Raw genomic sequence first — 14,247 nt, 5'->3', positions numbered from 1 at the left:
CTTGGCTATCAAGAAAAGATATGATTCAAACATTAAACCTTTCTCAACAGAAAAGGCAACATACTTGAAATGTTGAATCAAATCATTAATTGATAGCAAGTATCTTTGAAAAAGGAAAGAAATTAATTTTAAAGAAATTTGATTGAAAAGATATGATTTGAAAAAGATTTGATTTTGAAAAACTTTGAAAACTTGAAAAAAAATTGATTTGAAAACAAAATCCTCCCCCTTGTGCCATCCTGGCGTTAAACGCCCAGAATGGTATCCATTCTGGCGTTTAACGCCCAAAATGCTACCTTTTTGGGCGTTAAACGCCCAACCAGGCACCCTGGCTGGCGTTTAAACGCCAGTCTGTCCTTCTTCACTGGGCGTTTTGAACACCCAGCTTTTTCTGTATAATTCCTCTGCAGTATGTTCTGAATCTTCAATTCTTTGTATTATTGACTTGAAAAGACACAAATTAAAAATATTTTTGGATTTTTAATAATGAGGAATAATCAAAATGCAACTAAAATCAAATAACAATGTATGCAAGACACCAAACTTAGCAGTTTGTATACTACTGACACTAACAAAATGAGAATGCACATGAGAAATAGCAAAACACTCAAGTCAATAGAATTCAAAGATCAAAACAAGGAAATCATCAAGAACAACTTGAAGATTAATGAAGACACATGCATAAATCTGAAAAATGCCAGAAGAACAGAAACATGCAATTGACACTCAACTTAAAATGAGACACTAGACTTAAACAAGAAATATTTTTGATTTTTTTATGATTTTGTAATTTTTTTTGTGCTTTTTTTTCGAAAATTATATGAAAAGAAAATAAAGGTATCAAAATTCTTAATGAGAATTCCAGGAATCATGCAATGTTAGTCTAAAGCTTCAGTCTAAAGGAATTAGACGTGGCTAGCCAAGCTTCAGCAGGACATTGCATTCAAGAGCTAAATTGATGAAGATCAATCAGCTTTGGTGATGATAAGAACATCACCTTGAAACACTAGAATTCTTTCTTAAGAGCTCTGAAAAAAATACCTAATCTAAGCAACAAGATGAACCGTCAGTTGTCCATACACAAAACAATCCCCGGCAACGGCGCCAAAAACTTGGTGCGCGAAATCGTGATCACTACAACTTCGCACAACTAACCAGCAAGTGCACTGGGTCGTCCAAGTAATAAACCTTACGCGAGTAAGGGTCGATCCCACGGAGATTGTTGGTATGAAGCAAGCTATGGTCACCTTGTAAATCTTAGTCAGGCAGACTCAAATGGGTATAGATAATGAATGAATAAAACATAAAGATAAAGATAGAGATACTTATGTATATCATTGGTGAGAGCTTCAGATAAGCGTATGAAGATGCCTTCCCTTCCGTCTCTCTGCTTTCCTACTGTCTTCATCCAATCCTTCTTACTCCTTTCCATGGCAAGCTTATGCAAGGGTTTCACCGTTGTCAGTGGCTACCTCCCATCCTCTCAGTGAAAATGTTCCTATGCTCTGTCACAGCATATGGCTAATCAGCTGTCGGTTCTCGGTCAGGCCGGAATAGAATCCAGTGATTCTTTTGCGTCTGTCACTAACGCCCCGCCTGCTAGGAGTTTGAAGCACGTCACAGTCATTCAATCATTGAATCCTACTCAGAATACCACAGACAAGGTTAGACCTTCCGGATTCTCTTGAATGCCGCCATCAGTTCTCACCTATATCACGAAGACTCTGATCTCACGGAATGGCTGGCTCGTTTGTCAGGCGAGCACTCGGTTGTCAGGCGATCAACCATGCATCGTGTATCAGTAATCCAAGAGATAAACACTAGAGCCTTGATTGCTTGTAGAACAAAAGTGGTTGTCAGTCACTTTGTTCATAAGTGAGAATGATGATGAGTGTCACGGATCATCACATTCATCAAGTTGAAGAACAAGTGATATCTTGGACAAAGAACAAGCGGAATTGAATAGAAGAACAATAGTAATTGCATTAATACTCGAGGTACAGCAGAGCTCCACACCTTAATCTATGGTATGTAGAAACTCCACCGTTGAAAATACATAAGAACAAGGTCTAGGCATGGCCGTGAGGCCAGCCTCCCAATGATCTAAGAACTAGATGTCCGAAGATGAAAATACAATAGTAAAAGGTTCTATATATAGAAAACTAGTAGCCTAGGGTGTACAGAGATGAGTAAATGACATAAAAATCCACTTCCGGGCCCACTTGGTGTGTGCTTGGGCTGAGCAATGAAGCAATTTCGTGTAGAGACTCTTCTTGGAGTTAAACGCCAGCTTTTATGCCAGTTTGGGCGTTTAACTCCCATTTAGGTGCCAGTTCCGGCGTTTAACGCTGGAATTCCTGAGGGTGACTTTGAACGCCGGTTTGGGCCATCAAATCTTGGGCAAAGTATGGACTATCATATATTGCTGGAAAGCCCAGGATGTCTACTTTCCAACGTTGAGAGCGCGCCAATTGGGCTTCTGTAGCTCCAGAAAATCCACTTCGAGTGCAGGGAGGTCAGAATCCAACAGCATCTGCAGTCCTTTTCAGTCTCTGAATCAAATTTTTGCTCAGGTCCCTCAATTTCAGCCAGAAAATACCTGAAATCACAGAAAAACACACAAACTCATAGTAAAGTCCAGAAGAGTGAATTTTAACTAAAAACTACTAAAAATATACTAAGAACTCAACTAAAACTACTAAAAACATACTAAAAACAATGCCAAAAAGGGTACAAATTATCCGCTCATCACCGAAGAAGTGATATTTGTAATACTGAACTTTTGTAGAACTGTTGTCCAGATCGAAACTTTTTTTTTGTGCCTGTTAGTGGGTTTGCCGGTTTGTTCGTGCGCACGTTTGATTACTATGCTTGTTTTATTTCAATGTTTGCCGGTTTACTCGCCTTTACCGTTAAGTCGGCATTTATTTGAGGTCGCGTTTTTTTTTTCCTGTTATGGCCGTTTGTTATGTCCTTGGCCTAGGGGGCTCCCGGGGTGATCAGCCCCGAGGCCGTGTATCCTCGTTTGCACGGTGGTCGCTCAAAAAAGGTAAACACAATAACAAAAATATAGGCAAGCATAACAATTGGTAACTAAGCAAATCTTATCACTGTAACAAAGGTATTGAGGTGTTGTTACAAAGTAAGTGATTTAGGAGTAAAACCTTCTTAAGTTATCTGCGTTCCATGTCCTCGGGATCTCTTTGCCATTGAGCTTTTCCAGCTTGTATGCGCCCTTACCGATCACCTCTTTAACTCTGTAGGGTCCTTCCCAGTTTGCTGCCAGTTTGCCCTCTCCCGGGGTCGGCGGGCCGACGTTGTTGTGCCTTAGGATGAGGTCGTTTGCTTCAAACTTTCTTTTGAGTGCTTTGGCATTGTAGCGCAGGGCCATTCTTTGCTTTAGCGCTATTTCAGCCAAGTGGGCCATCTCCCTAGCTTCATCTATCAGGTCCTTCTCTACAGCTTCCTCTACTCCCTTCAGAAGTAGTCGTGGGCTCGGTTCCCCGATTTCCACAGGTATTACCGCATCTAGCCCGTACGTTAGTCGAAAGGGGGTCTCCTTAGTGGAAGATTGCTCGGTTGTACGGTAGGACTAGAGGACCGAAGCGAGCTCGTCGGGCCAAGCACCCTTCTTGTTGTCCAGCTGCTTCTTAAGTCCTAGCAGGATGATCTTGTTTGCGGACTCGACCTGTCCATTTGTTTGGGGGTGTTCCACCGAAGAGAACCTCTGTTTTATGCCCAGGCCGATGAGGAACTCTGTGAATTTCTTGTCGGTGAACTGTGTTCCGTTGTCCGAGATAACGGCTTCCGGGATACCGAACCGTGTTATCACTTGCCTCCACATGAATTTCCTGCAATTGGACGAGGATATGCTGGCCAGCGGCTTGGCCTCTATCCATTTGGTGTAGTAGTCAATAGCAACTATGAGGTACTTGACTTGTCCGGGGCTAACCGGGAAGGGCCCTAAGAGATCGACTCCCCATTGTGAGAATGGCCGGGAAGACGTTAGCAAGCTTAGCTCGGAAGCCGGTGCTCTATGGAAATTGGCGTTTTCTTGGCATTTGACACACTTCCTAACGAATTCTTTCGAGTCTGCCATCATTGACGGCCAATAGTACCCTGCCCGGATTAATTTTCTTGCCAGGGCTTTGCCTCCTATGTGATGGCCGCAGCACCCTTCATGGACTTCCTTGAGGACGTAGTCCGTTTGGTCGGGGTGTAGGCATTTCAGTAGGGGCTGGTTGAATCCTTTCCTGAACAACTGACCCTGGATGTTGCATACCTGGTTGCTTCCCTTCTCAGCTTCTTGGCATCTTTTTCATTGTCGGGAAGTTTGTCGTTTTCTAAGAAGTCCGTGATGGGGTCCAACCATGAGGGGTTTAGCTTTGAGAGGTGCAGGGTGACTGCCGGCTCCTTCATCATTCATTGGATGAGAGATCGGTTGCCCTCTCCCGGTTTGGTGCTAGCCAACTTCGATAGGAGGTCTGCCCGTGTGTTCCTTTCCCTCGGAACGTGGTGGATCGTGACTTCCTCAAACTTCCGGCTCAAATCCTTGACTTTCTCCAAGTACTTTTGTAGTAGCGAGTCCCTGGCTTGGTAGCTCCCGTTCACTTGGGAGGTGACGACCTGTGAATCACTGCATATTTCCAACCTTGTCGCTCCGACCTCCGTTGCTAGGGTTAAGCCTCCTATAAGGGCTTCGTATTCTGCCTGGTTGTTCGAAACAGGGAATTCAAACTTGATCGACTGCTCGTACACGACCCCGGCCGGGCTCTCTAGGATGATCCCGGCGCCCCCGGATGTCTGATTGGAGGCCCCGTCCACATGGAGCCTCCACCGTGTGCCCGTCTCTTCGGTTGGTTCTCCCGTTACTTCAACAGGAAATCTGCCATCACTTGCGCCTTGATCGCTTGTCGGGGCTCGTACCGTATGTCGTATTGGGAGAGTTCGATGGACCAAGTCATCATTCTTTCCGCTAAATCGGGTTTTTGGAGTACTTGCCAGATTCCTTGGTCTGTCCTCACGACGATCTGGTGGCCTTGGAAGTATTGTTTTAACCTCCTCGAAGTGGTCAAGAGTGCCAGAGCTAACTTTTCCAGTTTGCTGTACCTAAGTTCCGACCCTTGTAGGGCTCTGCTCACGAAATAGACTGGCTGCTGAGCCCTTTCTTCTTCTCGTATCAAGACCGCGGCCAGGGCTTCTCCTATTATAGTGAGGTACAGGTATAACGGCTCTCCGGCCTTTGGCTTTCCGAGTACGGGGGGCGTCGCTAGGATTTCCTTGAAGTGCTTGAAAGCTTCCTCGCATGCGGGCGTCCATTCGAACGCTATCCCTTTCTTCATGAGGTTAAAGAAGGGTAGGGCTTTTGTTGCCGAGGCGCCGAGGAAACGGGATAACGAGGTTAGTCGACCTGCCAATCTTTGGACGTCCTTCACGCAACCCGGACTCTTCATTTGGAGTATTGCTTGGCATTTCTCAGGGTTGGCTTCTACCCCCCTTTGGGTTATCATGAATCCTAGGAACTTCCCGGCTTCCATGGCGAAGGCACACTTCATGGGATTGAGCCTCATACCGTGTTGTCGGAGAGACGCGAATACACTTCTCAGGTCATTCAGAAGGACATCGGGTCGCGCAGTCTTCGCGAGGATGTCATCTACATAAACTTCCACTGTTTTGCCTATGAGGTCGCCAAATATTTTGTTCATCAGTCTTTGGTATGTTTCTCCCGCGTTTTTTAGGCCGAATGGCATTACCCTGTAGCAGAAGGTTCCTCTTGGCGTTATAAATGCTGTTTTAGCCTCGTCGGGCCAGTGCATCGGTATCTAGTTGTAGTCGGAGTAGGCATCCATGAAGCTCAGATACCGGTAGCCCGCTGCCGCGTCGACGAGCGCATCTATGTTGGGGAGGGAGAAGCAGTCCTTAGGGCATACCTTGTTGAGGTCGGAGTAGTCTACGCACATTCTCCATTTGCCGTTGTGCTTTTTTACTAGAACTACGTTCGAGAGCCAGGTCGAGTAGTCTAGTTCCCGTATGAAGCCTGCTTCAAGGAGGCTGGCCGTTTGCCTGGCCACCTCCTCCGCCCTTTCGCGCGACATCTTTCTCCTCCTCTGAGCCACCGGGCGGGCTTCCGCTTTGACGGCCAGGTGATGCGACATGACTTTGGGGTCTATGCCCGGCATGTTGGCCGGCATCCAGGCGAACAAGTCCCCGTTAGCCCTGATCATTTCCACCAAGGGTTCCTTCAATTCTTGCGGAAGGTTTCTATTGACAAACGTGAACTTGTCCTCCGTGTCACCGACCTTGAACCTCTCCAGGTCCCCCTCCGGTTCTGGTCTGGGCTTGTCGTCGACCCTGGCGTCCAAGTCAGCCAGGAACACCCCTGACGCCTCTTTTGATTTCTTCCTTAGGGAGAGGTTGGCGTTGTCGCAAGCGACCGCCGTTTCTAGGTCTCCCCTTATGACCCTATAGATCCGTTGTCGGTGACAAACTTCATGACTAGTAGCTTTGTGTTGATTATTGCTTCAACATCGTTGATCGTCTTCCTCCCCAAAATGATGTTGTAGGCCGTGGAATCTCGGAGAACCACGAACTCAGCTATTGTCGATCTTCGGCTTTGGGCCTGTCCCACGGAAATCGGCAGGGATATTACTCCATCTGGCTTGATAATGTGGTCGCCTAGCCCGATGACCCCGTGCTGATGAGTCGACAGGTCGGCGTCCTTTAATCCCAGTGCGTCGAACACGTTGCGAAACATAATGTTCGAGTCCGCCCCCATGTCAAAAAGGATCCGTTTTATGAGGCCTGTTCCCACCTTGGCCGTGATGACCATGGGTGGATTTTCAGGGGCCTCGTCGAACCACTGATCTTCCGGGCCGAAGGAGATAGATGGGGGCTTCTTAGAGCTTCGCATTGGCGTGGAGGAGACCGCCAGGATCTTGGCGTCTTTCTTGTTAGCCGACCTCGACCTTGGTGCGGTGTTTTTGGCGGTTACTACGTTTATCACGGTGAGACCATGGTCTTTGTCTTCTGGCTCTTGTCGTCGCTTTGCCGATCGGGTCTTGCCTTCCTCGTCTTGGTCGCGATGTCGCCTCCTCGGCTCCCTTATAAGATGGGAGAATTCTGAGAGTTTACCGTCCCTTATGGCTTGCTCCAGTGCATCCCTTAGGTCAAAGCAGTCTTGTGTTTGGTGCCCGTAGCCCTTGTGGTAGTCACAGTAGAGGCTCTTGTTTCCTCCCGTACGGTCCTTGAGTGGTTGGGGCTTCGACAGGATCCCTTTCTCGGCTATTTACTGGTAAACTTCCAAGATGGGGATAGTGAGTGGAGTGTAGTTGGTGAACTTCCCGATCCGGGGAAACGGTCTGGGTGCCCTGCTCGGCCCTCCCTCTTTGGGTTGCTCTTTCTGTCTCTCTCCGTTACCCTGTTGCCTAGGTTGATTGTAGCCGGAGTGCCGTTTATTGGCAGCCACGACCTGGCTGACTTCCTCGTCATTTATGTATTCCTTAGCTACCGTTTGGATTTCGTGCATCGTCCAAACCGGTTTCGTGATGAGGTGTTTTCGAAAGTCCTCGTTCAGGAGGTCGTTCGTCAGACAGAGGCTAGCCACCGAGTCGGTTAGGCCGTCAATTTCCAAGCATTTATCGTTGAAGCAGTTCAGATATTTTCTGGTCGGCTCCCCGGGCCTTTGGGTTATCCCGAGCAGGTTGATCGGGTGTTTTGCCTTTGCTATTCGTGTTGTGAATTGAGCCAAGAAGGCATGACTGATGTCCGAAAACCCATAGATGGACCCCTGCGGGAGGCCGTTAAACCATCGGATTGCGGGTCCGGCCAGGGTGACCGGGAAGGCTCGGCACCTCACCTCGTCCCCTACTCCCTCCAGATTCATTCTAGCCTCGAAGGCCGCGAGGTGTTCCAGAGGGTCTTGGGTTCCATCGTACCTCATGTCCGTTGGTTTGTCGAAGTGTTTCGGCAACCGGACCTCAAGGATGGACCGATGGAACGGGGTGGCGCCCATTATCACGGGTTGCCGTGTCCTCATAGGCCTCCCTTCTCCGTCTTCGCGATCTCGTCCCGCGCGGCGCGGTTCCTTGCCTCGGAAGTAGATGATTGTGTCGTTTCGTCTTCTCGGGATGGGAGAATCTTCTCGGGTGCTTTCCGCTTCCGTTCTGGAAGCGGGGGCGTGCCAGGCGTGACTCCGGTGGGAGTCTCTCTCCTGGCTCTCAGGGGAAGGGGAGTAACTAGGATCTGTGGTTCGTCGATCGTGCTCCTGATCGGCTAGTTGTCGCTCCAGATTCTGGACTCTGTGGCGTAGCTCCTGCATTATTCTGGCGTTGTCACCGCCAGTTCCTCCGAAAGGCCGCGTCTCTCGCGTCCTTGTGCGTGGTTCGATGCGTTGCCGGGGGACCTTCGTCGTCCTCCCGGTGAAGCGACAGAGGTTTCCCCCTCTGCGCCGGCTGCTTGGCCTTGGTTTCCAAAGCCCGGCACAACTTCCATAAGAGCGAATTCCCCACAGACGGCGCCAATGTTCGGTTGAGCGGTTACCGGACGGTTCGAAGTGATAGGGTTGCCTCGCCTCGAGCGGATGCGCCGGGACTGGATCTTCCGAGTAGCCGAACTCTCGTTGTGGAAAGAAAGAGAGGGGTGGTCACCTGCAAAGACACTCCGACGCTCTAGTCAGTGAGCGTGCAGGCGAGGAATAGGTTAGGTAGGATATGTGACGTACCTTGGGGGAAGGGCAGGTCCTTCCCCATTTATACTGTGTCAGAGGTGGGCCCTGAGGGGATAGGCCCACTTTACTCGAAGCTTCCTCACAGCTGTGTTGGGGGGGCTGATGAGGACACGTGTCCAGGCATCGTGGCGAGGGTGGGTACCCGACCGCTGGGGTCAGATTCTCAAAGGGTCGGGTCGACCCGTAGGTATTTTGGGTCAGACCGTAACAAATTTCATTTTTCCTCTGATTCTTTTCAACGCGGACTCGTTGTTATTTTACAAGACAAATCATTTTACAAGACATATTATATACATATTATACGTGATGAGGCTGAAATTAATACGTGATGAGATGCCATTCAATTAGGAGAATTTGTGATAAGTACTACTTTTGCCATGGGTGCATATTATAAATTGTGTTCTTGCATATATAGCATTGTTAGCACGAAAATGACAATGTAAGACTTCTCATTTTGATATTTTGTATTATTCATATAGTTTTTTGAAAAAATTTTATCTCAAGGATTTGCGTATTTGCCACTTGGAATATTTTTGTTTGAATATATGTATCTTTTTATTTGTTAATGGTATTTATGGTTCTGTGTGACAAAAACAGGATTGAATAATAAGAAAAACACAAACCCAAAATAACGAGTTGTTGTTTAAACAAAATTAAATAATAATATTCGTGGCTCTGTGTGACTTTAAGAGTTGTTTTTGCTTGAATTTTTTTAACTTCTATCGCCACCGTCCATCATACCTTACCGAAAAAGTAAATATTTAAAATTTGAAGAGAAGATACTATAAACAACAACGAAAAAGAGTGAAGATGAAAAAAAATATACGAAAAAGATAAAAATTTGAGTTTAGAGTTTTATAAGTGTAAATGGATTAATTTGGGTGTTTAAGTCAAATTTTGAACACAAATTTAAATTGAAATAATTGTGTGTTCACATTAGCGTGCATCAAACTACCAACAGAAATTTAACTGTACATATTAGCAACGTTTTAACGTTTGATAACTTTTAGACCAACAGAAATTTACGTTTTTGAGAGTGAGAGATATATTTGGTCATTTTAAAAAATAAAAAACTTATTTAATACGAGTTAGAAATTTTAGAGACCATTTTAGACATTACCTCTTTTTTTTAATACTTAAAGCAATTTTACACATACATTTAGATTACATTAAGAAAAATTACTATTTCTTATATTGATTGTGTAAAATAGTAATTTTAAAAAAATAGATATAATTCAATAACTTTTATTATAAGTATATAAAAATTAAATTCTAAAAATTTTTTAAAAAACATAATTTTATTAGATAAATGTATAAACCTCTTTATATTATCTGTCTAAACTATTTTGTCTTTTGTATGAACATTTTGCCACGTTTATAAAAAATACAAAATAAAAATACAAGCTTTCCTCAGGCAAAAGAGAACGTCTGGAAGGCAATTAACTACTCTGTTTTACATTACACTACCCTCTTTGTTGTTATCTCATTCCTTAATCTATTTGGGAATTGGGATGCTAAATAGATATTTCAGGGTTCAGAGAAGAGCTAAATTACGCCAGAAAAACCAGCACAAGCACTTGGCAATTGGCATTAGGATACTAATCTTCTAGCAACATCAACTGCACATTCTATAATACAAATCTAATTACAAAATATAGGCAATGCCTTTTTTAAAATCGCCTTACCAACAATCACTCCTCCGAGTTTCAACTTCCAGTTGCTAATTCTTTGCTAAGATATAAACTGGCGACTGCAGAGGGCAGCAATACGCTCAACATATTTCTTTTAGTCAAAACATTCTTCACACTACAAAGCACTCATGGATTCAAACATTTATCAAAAATCATTCTCGGAAATGTAACACTGAGGAAATAAAAGAAATTTGTCCACTTTTGTATTCACTCGCACCCTAAATAATCAGTACAACAAGTATGATCACCACAATCACCACAAAAATTACAAGCGCCCACCAACACTGCAAGGCAACCAAAAAGAAATCATATTATGGGAGGATGATGGGTATAACACTGATAATGTCACACTACTGCAGGTTCTTTAGTGTTTTGCATACTTTTTCTTTTATAGCCAACGAAATCCTCAAATCAGTAATATGATGCATGACAGTATGAGTAGTGTGCAAACCAAATAATGCCATTTCTATGTGGAAAACGAAAAATAATTCCATTCTGAACAAAAACTGCCCATTTCAAACATGATTTTGAAGTCATTATATTCTTATTATGTGGATAATGCTTAAATCCATGGTTGAGTTAGAGCTTATTAGTATGTCAAGGTTTTTGTGACTCACCCATGAGGTTCTAGATTTCACACTTTTGGAAGCTTTTGCTAACTGAACTCTCGCTTGGGTTGTTGCAGCAGCGGAATTATCGATGTTCGATTGAATGTCATCTATGGGAATATGGCAAACAACATGATCAATGTTACAGTACCAAGAATGAAGTGATATATAAAATTTATTTATTCACAGTGATAATCTTATTTACCAATAACAACCCCTTGGTCATGAACAAGGACAGCCAGGTCCTTGAATATGTCATTTGCTTGTCCGATTTGTTCTTCTACCTCTCTAATACCCTGTTCTCTTTCTTCAATCATGGCCTCATTGAAGGAGATTTCATTATCCAAGAGAAGTACCTCTTGCCTGCAATTTTTGTCAATTTTGAGTTTTTTGAAAGCAATTTTTCAAAGCATTCTAAAATTCAAGAAATAAGCTAATAAATAACTATGCATCTGCATCACAAAGATGCATGTCGTTCACCTTATCAAAGGATGAAAGATTAATAAATATCTCGCAGAGTTACCTTCTTTGCTCCCTCATAAAAGGTTGGCTTTCCTGGTCTCTCTCACCGGATTCTTCACCAGAGCCAGAGCTGTTTACAAACACAAACATGATAGAAGCGAGCTGAAAACATTTCAATTTGGCCGGATAAAAAAAAGGAAACAAAAATGAGGAGTATAATCGGATTATGAAAGTAAAAATTTCATTTTGAAGTATTATTGAAAATTTATTTATGCATCAACTATTGTGCAAAGATTGTTAACCTTGTTGGAAAAGAGGGCGGAGGGGCAGTAGTAGGGGTGTAAGTCGATTCGCGCTCGGATGCAAGCTGCTGCACTTTCTGGAATTCCTGCAATGTGGTTTGGAAATCTCTTGCTAGCTTAGCATCTTCAATTTTCTTGTTAGCCTGGTTTCACAAAGCGAGAACAAGTTTCAACATACATTCCTTTTCCAATAACCAAAACCAAGATCATCATACTAAGTAGCTTCTAAATTCCAACATAGTTAAAGAATAACGACTTGCCATGCACTAAGTAGCTTCCTAGGGTTCAAATTCAAGTTCAAGGAAGCTTGAATTTTCGTTTTGAAATTTCCAAATTAAAAAAAAAATCGATTCCGAGTTCCAATGAAGCAGAAAAATGCGATAAACAACAAATTAACGAAATTATAACATCAAAGGTAAAGAAAATCAGAGAAGTGAATTATACATTGGCACCAGAAGCATGGCGATCAGATTCACTCAACGACTTGAGCTTAGCAGAAATATCCTTCACCAGCTTCAATATCCTCTGTCTCGTGTTGTGCCTACAAAAGAAAAATAAAATTTACATTGCAAGAAAACACATCTCAGTGAAAAAATGGAAAAGTAAGCGTACAGCTTCTGGCGGTGGTCGGGAGTATCTTTAACGGTTCCAAGAGAATCAACGAGGCGGCGGAAAGTGGCGACGGAAGTGTTGATCTGGAAGATTCCGGCGGCGATGACCTGCGAGGGAGACTGGCTTCTTCGCACGGCTGCGTTAGGGCCGCCTTGGATATCTTGGAAACTCATTGCTGAAGAAGAAAAACAGAATAGGAGGCTGATGATGAAGGCAAAAAAGAAAAAGGAAATGAAAATGGTTAGAAGGTTTGAGTTGTGAATGAGTTTGAAGTTGGACGAATTGGGAAATGGGAAGTGGCAGCTGAAAAGCGAGAGTGAGGAGATCATGTAGAGGGAGTGACCCACTTACCCACCGTTCTTTCGTTGTCATTGGTCAATGGGTTATTTAAAAAGCAACCAAGAGAAGGAAATGTTGTGTTGTGTAATAAAAGTGGTAGTGGTTAGTTAGGGAGACAGAGGGAAAATGGTTATTCTGTTGTTGTAGACTTGTAGTCCCTACTACGTGGAACCTCTTCCTTTTCTCCGCTCTCAGCGTTACGTAACATGCGCTTCCCCTGTTAGTAGGGATAGCAATGGGTATTTATGGATCTGCCCCCCTCTTCTCTCTAATCTTTTTTAGGAAATTATTCTTTGTTTTCGTCTCATTTTTATTATGGATCCTCATTTGTTCTCCTCCTGTGAGGGAGGCAGATATCTATAAATATTCGTTAATATTAAATTTTAAAAAATAAAAAATATTAATTATAATAAAATTTTATATAATTTAATTAAAATATATTAAATTAAATTCAATTTAAATATAATTAATATTATTAAATCTAATTTAATATTATTTAACTGAATTTGTAATATATAAACTAAAATAAAACAAAATAAAATTTTTTTTAACATAACAAAATAACAAATCTTGATTGATAATTATAGCTAGATGATAATATTCTCTTTTTGTAATGATATAAACGAAAATGTTTGATAATCAAAGAAAATCAGTAAAAAATAGTCATAATTTGTCTTATTTAGTATTCATTAATTGTCGTAATAATTAATGAATGCTAAATAAAGTAAATTCTGACTGTTTTTTTTCCTAACATTATCGTAATACAAATTTAAATAATTAGTTAGTGCAAATTTAGATATTATGCACATCATTAATTTATTTTTAAATAAAACAAAAATATTAAACATATATTTACATCATATATATATATATATATATATATATATATATATATATATATATATATATAAGATATTTGAGTAATTTTATTCTAGTAAAGATTTAGCAGATGGATACCTTAATTTCTGCTTTCATTCTCGTTTATTCTTGAAACAATAATGCTCCACATCCATGCAAAAAATACATTCAAATTATTCAAACATTTTTTGCTAGACGCGCCTCCCCCACCCCTATTCGTTTGTGATACACGCGCTACATATTAACGTAAACCTTCTTTCCTGCAACCTAAATCTTCTGCTCAACGTAAACCTTCTGCTGCTCTCCTAGTTCTTCTCTACTCGCGTTCTTCTTTATCAATTCGCATTGCATTCAATGTAATAAGCTTCGTTGTTCTTCTCTGCTCGCATCCATCTTCTTCGTTTTCTTCTTCGATATGCTTATGTTGTATTTATCTTCTTCCCATTCTTCTTCGTTTTCTTCTTCGATCTGCACATAGCATTTATCTTCTGAATCGAAATAATGAATGATTCAACTTCAAAACAGTTGAATGAGAGCGATTTGGATTATTCTTCTGAATGAATCAAGCGGACGAGGTTTGGATTATTTTTTAATCGGATTGAATGGAATGCAATTGCTGAATTGAATTGAATTGAATGGACACAAGTGTT

General features: G+C 42.5%; 1 protein-coding gene across 2 annotated transcripts; it reads right to left on the bottom strand.

The window, feature by feature from the left end:
* Window positions 1-10,103: 10,103 nt before the first annotated feature.
* On the bottom strand, window positions 10,104-12,854 carry LOC130935837 (syntaxin-22-like). 2 transcript variants are annotated; one of them, XM_057865744.1, is made up of 8 exons: window positions 12,752-12,854; window positions 12,401-12,601; window positions 12,233-12,329; window positions 11,789-11,931; window positions 11,548-11,616; window positions 11,230-11,387; window positions 11,034-11,134; window positions 10,104-10,700 (listed from the first exon to the last, which is right to left on the bottom strand). In XM_057865744.1, the coding sequence occupies exons 2-8, from the start codon at window positions 12,571-12,573 to the stop codon at window positions 10,635-10,637; spliced, it is 807 nt and encodes a 268-aa protein (XP_057721727.1). In that variant the 5' UTR covers window positions 12,574-12,601; window positions 12,752-12,854; the 3' UTR covers window positions 10,104-10,634. The 2 variants fall into 2 exon arrangements, with proteins under 2 accessions (XP_057721727.1, XP_057721726.1); XM_057865743.1 differs by lacking the exon at window positions 12,752-12,854 and having other exon boundaries at window positions 12,401-12,731.
* Window positions 12,855-14,247: the final 1,393 nt, after the last annotated feature.

The sequence above is a fragment of the Arachis stenosperma genome, chromosome 6, assembly GCF_014773155.1.
Source record: "Arachis stenosperma cultivar V10309 chromosome 6, arast.V10309.gnm1.PFL2, whole genome shotgun sequence".
In the NCBI taxonomy this organism is placed as follows: Eukaryota; Viridiplantae; Streptophyta; class Magnoliopsida; order Fabales; family Fabaceae; genus Arachis; species Arachis stenosperma.
The sequence above is the reverse complement of the archived record's forward strand: the minus strand, read 5'-3'. Positions and strand labels throughout refer to the sequence as shown.